Raw genomic sequence first — 10,057 nt, 5'->3', positions numbered from 1 at the left:
CTTATATTACATTAATATAATATAAAATGATGATTGAAATGTAAATAATATAGCACAAATTAACAACAATATTACATTCTATTGATCAATTAGTATTATAGAGTTACATAACGTCTAATTTTTTAATTTTTTTTTATCCACGGTACTCTTCATTTCGACACTTACTTAAGTGAACGAGTAAGCTAGTCATTCGGCGGCCAACCTAAGTTAGTTAATTTTAATCCACAAAAAAGTTACATTTTTTCGCCAAATTATAATGTTTTTAACAATTTTTTTTTTCGCTACTTATGATTTTCATATGTAGTCTTTTTTTTTTTTTGACAAAATTTTGTTTCCAAAAAAATGAAAAAAAAAAAAGTAACGCCTCCAGCAAATTTAAAAAAAAAATAAAAAAAAAAACACCGCAGCTAGCAAATTTTCATAGTCCATTTGTATTTCCTATACTATACCCATTCTTGTGCATTTCAGACATTACTGCCGTTTCCAAATTTTTGAGCCTCTATATTTCTGCTATTAGGGGTACATATATAATTTGTGTTTTTCATTTATACGATATGTAATTTGATATACTATATTGTAGGTTCAAATCCTTTTCAATGCAAATTTTTTAATATTAAACACAATTACTCAAAATCTATTACATTTGTTTTCGATTTACGGTAATAAATAAGGAAATCTGAAAGAAAATAGGAAATGAATGGAGACAATATTAATGATACATTTGAGGATGATAAGAGTGGAGTGGGTGATAAAAGTGGCTTTAGCACGCAATACTATATATAAGTTGAAAAAATTGATAGTAGTTATATATGTGCTGATTTAGAACCTGATTTTTAATATATCCGTAATATGATTGAACTGAAAAATATAATTATTCTTTGCTCTTTTATTCATGTGGTTGTTCGTTGTTTCTTCTTGCATCTTAAATCCAACTTGGTTATGTAATTTGTAAAGTTGTTTTGATCTACCTTGTCAAGAAAAACCCAATGGGAAAAAACCTGACCAAGGAAAAAAGAGTACAAGCTCCCCCTCTTGTTGACATCAGCTAATGTCTCGAAATCGGCGCATTCCAATCTCATGTACCAATCTTTCAAAGGAGGATTTCGGGAGTGACTTTGTGAATAAATCTGCCAGATTGTCACTTGAACGGATCTGTTGGACATCAATTGTCCCTTGATTTTGAAGGTCATGAGTGAAAAAGAATTTGGGAGAAATATGCTTTGTTCTATCACCTTTGATGTATCCACCCTTAAGTTGAGCAATGCATGCTGTATTATCTCTTTAGTGAATGTCCATGAGAGTTTTCAATAATTCTTCTCATCATGGTTGTTCCCGGATGGCCCAAACGGTCGTGCCAAGTTATGAATTCATTTGGGCTAGTAAACTTCTGGTTTACAGTGGCATGTGATTCAATTGCACTAATCTTGGTATAATACAACCCAGATGAAAGAGAGGGTAATTTTTCTAATATAACTTTCTTATTTGAATCATGAGTTGTTATACATAAATACTCATGATTTCCCTCATTCATCGTCTCAACATGATATCCATTTCGGCGAATATCTTTGAAACTCAACAGGTTTCTCAGAGACTTGGTAGATAATAGTGCATTATTTATTATAAATTTTGTTCCTCCAGGAAACAAAATTATAGCTCTTCCGGAGCCTTCAATCACATTGCCTGAGCCAATGATAGTATTAACACACTCTTCTTTTGGCACAAGATGGGTAAAATATATATCACTTTTGAGAATAGTGTGTGAACTTGCACTATCCGCAAGGCATACATCTTCATTACATATCGGCTATGATGCCTTATTTATAGTAGTACAAAATCAACCTTCATTAAAGGTTGGTCTTCAAATTTCTTCCTTGAAAATAAATCTTTGCATGGGAAAGATTATTAACCGCCCAATTGATAAATGGGCATTCATTTCATGTTTATCCCAACAAAATCTAAGTTAATATTAGTTTTTTTTTTTCCAGGAAAACTGTGTCAACGAATTCTATTGACTTATACATACCATTGAGTCGTACAATATAAGGTGTGGCTTTGAATCACACAGCTTCCATACTAGTTCTTTAATAAAAATCTTATGCTATTAGCTTTAATAGTCTCTATAATTTATCATTTTGAATAAATTAATCATATCTTCCATATATGGGTCAACACATAAAATAATAGATTGGTTAAGAAAGGTAGAAAACTCAAAGATGTCCTACCGTCACGATTAAGAAATGTAGATGATCTCATGGGCCGGTGAATGGGCCCACATCCTTCCATCAACCAGTCAATCTTTGTTCTAAGATATGTATATTAATTACAATAATTAATGTGAAAAGTTGTTACTTACTTTTGTCCTTATTACTCAATCAAATCATCGTTTAAGACTTAAAAAATTGAGACAATTCGGTATTCCCTATTTGGTGGGATTCCTAATGGACACTATCAAACTAGAACTATATTCTTCATCCGTATATTATATTTGGAGATAGAGGTTTTAAAAAATAATTTATAATTGTCAACGAACTATAATTTAAATGGTATAATATTTCTATTCTTATTTAAAAGTTTTGAATTAAAATGTCATTTCTAATTTTAGAAAAAAAAAATTTACAATTGATGTAAGATAAGAATGGTAGAGCTCAACATTGCTGATCATCAATTATATAACAGTACTAATTTATTATCATTTTGTTAACCAAGAGGTTTAGAATTCAAGTTTTACTTTAAACATGAAAACATGTCTTCACTCTTTATCTAGCAATAGATACTTTTCTTTATATTTGAGCTTCGCAAATAACTGAATATAGTGCTGCTAGGTTAATTTTACTTGAAATCTCATACTTTATTTTGTAGAAGGGTATGTTTGACATGCCATTAATGTAAGGAAATAATTCTTTTTTATTTTTCAAATCTAGTAAGATAAAGATTAATTTGTCATTAAAATCTGACATAGAGGGAGAAATAGGGGTGAGCACGGGTAGCAGGTACCCGATTACCCGTCCGAACCCGAACCAAACTAATTAAATTGGATCTGGAACCAACGGGTAATCAAGTTCAACCCGAACTAAACCGATGGCTATTTCTAGTGATTAGTTCGGATATCGGTTCTGGGGGTGCGGAACCCGAACCAACCCGTGAATCCGATCATATATTAATTAAATAAAAAATATATATTTCTATTACACTTTTGTATTTAGCTTCTAATATGTTTGGTATTTAATATGTTTGGATTTTAATGAGTTTAGTGTTTAATATGTTTGGATTTTAATGTGTTTAGTTTTTAATGTATTTTGTGTTTAACATGTTTGGATTATTTCTATTGATGTTACATGTTTATTGTACTTGCTGAATTTTTAAGATAAAAATTTGGATTTTTTTATGAATTTCAAAGTCATCGGGTACCCAATTATCCGAACTGAACCAATCCATTCTTAATCGGTTTAGTTTGGTCCAAATACATACACAAAAAAACACAAATCCAAACCAAACCAAGCCAATTACATTTTAATTGGTTTGGTTCTAATTTTACCTTGAACCCGAACCAAACCGACCCATGCTCACCCCTAGAGAGAAATGAGTGGAGGTCTCAGATCCGTTTCACACGGTATCTCCCAATTCATTAGATAAGAATTAATCTATCGCAGATCAAAATTATATTTAAAAATTTATTGTTGATCAATATATTACTGTACAAATCAAAATTTAAATTTTTAAAATTTAATTAAATGAACAAGTGAAGTAACTACCCTAGGCACAAATTAGTTGCAAGAAAGTAAATCTTAATCTAGTTAATTTGAAATCTTAATTATGTTTGGTTCACAAACTATAGAGTTTCTTCCTACCATTTTTTTGGTTATAAGTTTCTCTCATATTTTATCCGCGCTAATGGATCTCATTCACATCACCTCTTGAAGTCAGTCGTGCAGTATACAAAATTAGATGAATATAATGAAATCAAATTCTAAATCAAATCATTAATTAAAAAAAAAAATCAACTTAGTAGATATGGTCAAATGTCAATAAAATGGGAAAGCAATGGAGTCATTTATTTATTTATTTCATCCAACTCAACTGTCCTCTTAAATAAAGTGAAGTCATGTTGCTAATTTGATAAATGATTATGTGGTCAAGCAAAGTGCCATTGCTTACAAGAAATTCTCAGGGATCCTAAAATAATACTGTATTCTTACCTTCTTGGTATGTAAGTTTCTTGAAGTCAAAGATTATCTTCATTCTTCACCGAAGGTTTTAAATCTTAAATTAGATATATAGATATGCTTGGTGCAAGTGTATAAGGTTACATTACATCACACTATTAATGCATGCATGTCAATATGTCATATTAGTTCATCATTATCTTTATCTATAACCGCATTTAGTTTGACAACTTAAATTTTCCTTTTGGTAATATTGGATCATTTGAACAATTGATATTATTTTTTAATGATCTTGAGTATGGTTGGAAATGAATCAAATTAAGTTGGGCAAAAATTTAATTTGGCTCATAAAACACTCACCACTTAGTTTAAATAATATGAATATAATTTATAATTTGGGTTAATACTCAAATTTGTCCATGAAAGATCACGCGATCTTTATTTTCGTCCTCGAATGATTTTTTTAATCAAATTAGTCCCTGAAAGATAAAATGTAAGTCAAATTAGTCTTTTGTCAGAAAGTGTCACGTGACAGGCCAGCGACACGTGTCATGCCACGTGGCAGGTCAGTGACACGTGGCACTTGACATGTAAAAAAGTTTTTAATAGTCAAAATAGTTCTTGAAAGTCCAGATGTAAATTATTTTCATCCCTCAAATTTTAAAAATTAGTCAAACTAGTCCTTATATAATTTTTTTATTTTTTTCATAATATTAAATTTGAAATATTTTTTGATACTACTAATTTTAATAGAAATATAATTGACAAACAAAACATTAGTAATAGTATATTTTTTTCTTAAATTTTTTTTCAATAAAATTATCTCTCTTCTTTAATTCTTCTCAAAATCTCTCTTATTCTTTTATATTCTAAAATCTTTTTCTTACATTATTACATTTTGCTGGAATATATATATACTCAAAATTAAAATGTATGTATTTATTAACTTAAACAAAGTTATATACTCAAAATCAAAATTTATTTATGTTAAACTAAACAAAGTTATATCACTATTTTTTTCTATTACATCTTTTTTTTTTCATTATAGTATTACATCCTATATGTAAGTTATACCATTACATCCTATATGTTTTAAAAAGATGTAGTAGAAAAAAAAAATAGTGGTACAACTTTATTTAGTTTAACATACATAAATTTTGATTTTGAGCATATAACTTTGTTTAGGTTAATAAATACATACATTTTAATTTTGAGTATATATATATATATTCCAGCAAAATGTAATAATGTAAGAAAAATGTTTTAGAATAGAAAAGAATAAGAGAGATTTTGAGAAGAATTAAAGGAGAGAGATAATTTTATTGAAAAAATTTTTAAGAAGAAAATATACGATTACTAATGTTTTGTTTGTCAATTACATTTCTATTAAAATTAGTAGTATCAAAAAATATTTCAAATTTAATATTATGAAGAAAAAATAAAAAAAATATATAAGGACTAGTTTGACTAATTTTTAAAATTTGAGGGATGAAAATAACTTATGTCTAGACTTTCAAGGACTATTTTGACTATTAAAAACTTTTTTACATGTCAAGTGACACGTGGCATACCACGTGGCACTGACCTGCCACGTGTCGCTGACCTGCCATGTGGCGTGCCACTTGTCGTTGACCTGTCATGTGGCGTGTCACGTCATCATGCCACATGACACTTTCTGACAAAATGACTAATTTGACTTACATTTTATTTTTTAGGGACTAATTTGATTAAAAAAATCATTCAAGAACGAAAATGAAGATCGCATGATCTTTTAGGGATGAATTTGAGTATTAACCCTTTATAATTTTATATAAACAAATTATAACTTTTTTTTTAAAGATAGAAATGAAACTCAAATTCGAGATCTCTAAATGAAAATGGAGATATTATGCCATTTGAGTTAGAGTTCATTGGCATAATTATAACTTATATATAAAAAAATTATCTATTATACATGTTGTTTATCTATTAATTATAATTTATATCGTCTATAATAATTATATATAAAATTATGGGGTTAAGTACGATTTTGGTCCCTAAGGTATAGGCCGAAATTTTTTTTCGTCCCCAACCTTTTTTTGCATACAAAATTGTCCCTAAGGTTTAAAACCAAGTTTTAAAATCGTCCTTTTTACTTAAATATTAAAATTTTGGACCAAATCACCCATAACAAAAAAAATTATAAAATAAAAAAATACGATTCACCTCTGCTTCGCTGTCGTCACCACCTCCGTATAATTTTGGTCCCTAAGGTAAAGATGATTTTAATACGTTAAAGTTTATGGACAATTTTTGTATGCAAAAAAAGGTTCGAAACGGAAAAATTTTCAACTTATACATTAGGAACCAAAATCACACTTTACCCTAAAATTATGCATATGTAAAATTATATATTATTACTATAAATTAAAAGTATAAAATTCATAATATATTATTTAATATAAGTAATTATAATAAGTACTATATAATCGAGTAAGCTTACGAGTCAATGAGTCAAGTTTACCGAAATTTAAATTTAGCTCATTTAATATATGAGCTCAAATCTAGGTTCAAACTTAGCTTACAAGTTCATGAATTTAGCTGATTAAGCTGTTAACTAGTCGAATTCGAGTTAGCTCACGAATTAGTTTGACTCATTTTCAATTTTAGTCTTGAGTTAGAATTTTGCAAATTAAAAAAAATTAGTGCAGAAAAGGCAATCATAATTTATTATATCAAATCATTAAATTTTAGTCACAAAAAAACATTAAATTTTGATAATAAAATTTAAAATAATACTACACGTCAAAATCTTTTTGTTAATTAAGTCTAACAAAATTAGTATAATATAATAAAAATCAGTTATAATTAACATTATTTTAGGTCTTATTGTTTAATTTAATTAGACTTAATTTATAAAAACACTTGAATGTACAGCATTACTCTAAAATTCGGGAGCCTATAAAAAATATACAAGATCCTTTTAGTTAAAAAATAGTCACAACTCACATGTTTGTGTTGTTATGATTAGTGGAATACACTTCACAAATATTGTGTTCAATGAGAATCTCAGCTTTTTATTACTTCATTTTGGATGTTTAAGGGAGGGGGGGGATCCGAAGTGTTAAATGTTACTTCATTTATGGACGACCATTCCATAAACAAAGAATAAAAACTTCCAATAACATGGATTAAAATTCTACATGGTTCTTGATTTGTTAATGACTAGAACTAGAAAGGATACATTACATTATACCAGTTCAAACTAGAAGCAGCATGAAAATGTACATAAACTATAAAATTAAGTAGTAATATTATACAATCACACCCTTGGAGCTGAAAAATAAATAGCTCATAATGGGTTGGACCATTGGAGAAGGAAATCACAAAAACGTCTCCTTCAACCTTGGTCATGCTAAACTACAACTACTACATAATAAAAGGCAACAAATGATGTAAATGAACTAAGATTAAAAAATAGAAAAATGAAAATTACCACTAGGGACAAGGGTATATTTAATATAACTATAAGGCTCATAAGTCATAAAGTATGAACCATGCATATGCTGAAAGGCCTATAAAAATATGCAGCCTTTATTACAGCAGAAAATTTTGAAGTAGTGAAAAACTATGCTTCAAGGATCCAAGATTCACAGGTTGTTTTATGAAATATCTGCAACCAGTGAGAAATTAGAATAGAAGTTTGGTGGGTTTTGGTGATCAAATTTGTCACTAATATGTGAAAGGTGTAGAAGTTTGAATTATTATCTGATAAGAAGAATCTTCAAGAGATGAATAAGACCCACAATTTTGATCACTGAAAAGAACCAAACTTTGGAGTGAAGTTTCAATCTTGATCCTTCCAGAAGAAGGGTCTAACAGGGCAAGAAGAAGAGGAAGAAGAACCTGGTTTTCTGTTATTATCTCCTTCTATTGTTCTATGAGCTTCAGGATCATCATCGTCATTGAATTCTTGCTGATTGTGATTCATAAATGGAATTTGTGATTGAAACAGAAGATTGTTGTTTGAGTCCAAATCATCCCACACAGGACTACCAGGACCCCAAGCTGCAGGAATTGCATTAAACCAAGCAGCCATTTCCCCCCAAACCAACTCCTGAGACTGCGGAGCTCCTGAATCATTATCAGCATTGTCATCAATCATTGAAGCCGGAGGCAATGGTGGCGCTGGCGGCGGCGGCACGCTCTCAGTGTTCAAATCCTGCTGCATAGTGATGTCTTCTTCTGGCTCCGGCTCTGGCTCTGGCTGCTCTGCCTCTGGTACCTTTGATGCCGAAGCAGAAGAAGAAGAAGAATCTTGTGCCATTTTTGTTGATTGATCTTTCTCCTTGTTGAGAAAGAGCTCAGGGAAATTTAGCCTAGCATTCTCCCCTCTAAGCTTGAAGGCCTCGCGGTCATAGGCCATGGCGGCGTCCTCAGCCGTGTCGAATGTCCCAAGCCATAGGCGAGTCCTATTGCGAGGGAGGCGAATCTCTGCTACCCATTTCCCCCAATGGCGCTGCCTCACACCTCTATAGAGCTTTGTAGCATTCAAAGGCACCGGAGGTGAAGGCGAAAACAATGGCCTTCCATCAGGCCCTATTCTGTTGTTCATCATGGCCATGGCTCTCCCTCTTGGACTTAGATTCAGTGTGTCACTCCAATACTGAAGATTTTGAAGGTGTTGTTGGTGTTGAGACCCAAAAGATATCATGTTTTGATGTAATGGTAGTTGTGATGGCTGAATTTGTGGTGGTGGTGGATGGAAGAGAGGCATGTTTGTGGTTCCAAATTGGTGTGGGAATTGCATTGCTTGATTCTGAGTTTGAGAGCCTTCAAATGCAAAAGGGAACACTATTCTTGAAGAAGAAGAAGAAGAAGAAGAAGAAGAGGAAGAAAAATGAGGTGGTTGTTGTTTTAAAAATGACGATGATGGTGATGGTGGTGATTGATTAATCTTTTTATGAGGCCTGGTTGACATGGAAGCTTCATCAAAAACTGGCTTCCATTGCCGCCTCTCAACGCCTTTTCCCTTATCCATCATCATCATCTCCAAATCTTGTTGGCTTCCACTTTCAGCAATTACCCTTTGATGATGAGAATCTTCAACAACAGCATCCTTTGTGGATTTACCACTGTTCCTTGCAGCAGAAGCAGCCATGATCACACCAACAATTGAAATCTTCAATAATCTTTCAAGCTCCCTCCTCCTCTCTCAGAAGCTCCACCAAGAACTTTCTTGTTCAGTGTTTTGTTTTACAACAAATAGAACAGAGATATATTGAGAAGGGTGCAGTGTGAAAAATCGAATTATAAATATATGAATCAAAATGAAAGCGAAACACAAAAAGGAAGTGGATTTTGGAAATCAGAATCAGATATGGTCAAAGAATATAAGGAAAAAACAATGGAAAAGAAAATATTGAATTTTGAAATCTGGGTTCTGATTTGCAAGCTTGATCCGATCAAAATCAAAAACAGAATCGGATGCCAAAAAACGTCTTCACTTTGAATTGACCCATTTCTCAATACTCTGTTCTTTCTTATTTTGTGTATACCGCAAGAAAGCGCAGAACCACGGGAGAGAAGAGAGAGAGAGAAAAGCGTGAATCAAAAGAGAAGCAAAGTTATGAGTTATGTGTTTGTGTGTTTTCTTCTTTTCTGCAATGAAAGAATTTGGGGAAGTGAAGGTGGAAGGAAAGCAGGGGAAGAGTATGGAAGGAAAAGAGTGGGAGAGTGAGTGGGGTTTATATAAGACCAGAAAAAATCAATAAAATTCATTGGTTGGTTGAGGACTTACACTTCAGTATGGAAGTTTAGTTTATGTTCTAGAAAAAAAAAAAAACATATGTACAAAGTTTAATTTTGATGAACTGATAATATAAAATATTTTATACAATCATATAATATATAAT

The 10,057-nt window shown here is 31.2% G+C and overlaps 1 protein-coding gene across 1 annotated transcript; it reads right to left on the bottom strand.

The window, feature by feature from the left end:
- Positions 7,378-9,875, bottom strand: LOC107629884 (ethylene-responsive transcription factor ERF054-like). The gene has a single exon (XM_016332822.2). The coding sequence runs from the start codon at positions 9,301-9,303 to the stop codon at positions 7,990-7,992; it is 1,314 nt and encodes a 437-aa protein (XP_016188308.2). The 5' UTR covers positions 9,304-9,875; the 3' UTR covers positions 7,378-7,989.

The sequence above is a fragment of the Arachis ipaensis genome, chromosome B03 (assembly GCF_000816755.2).
Source record: "Arachis ipaensis cultivar K30076 chromosome B03, Araip1.1, whole genome shotgun sequence".
NCBI lineage: Eukaryota > Viridiplantae > Streptophyta > Magnoliopsida > Fabales > Fabaceae > Arachis > Arachis ipaensis.
The sequence above is the reverse complement of the archived record's forward strand: the minus strand, read 5'-3'. Positions and strand labels throughout refer to the sequence as shown.

Excerpts from the sequence above, each read along its gene's own strand:
- LOC107629884 (XM_016332822.2), bottom strand. The coding sequence starts at position 9,303 with ATGGCTGCTTCTGCTGCAAGGAACAGTGGTAAATCCACAAAGGATGCT.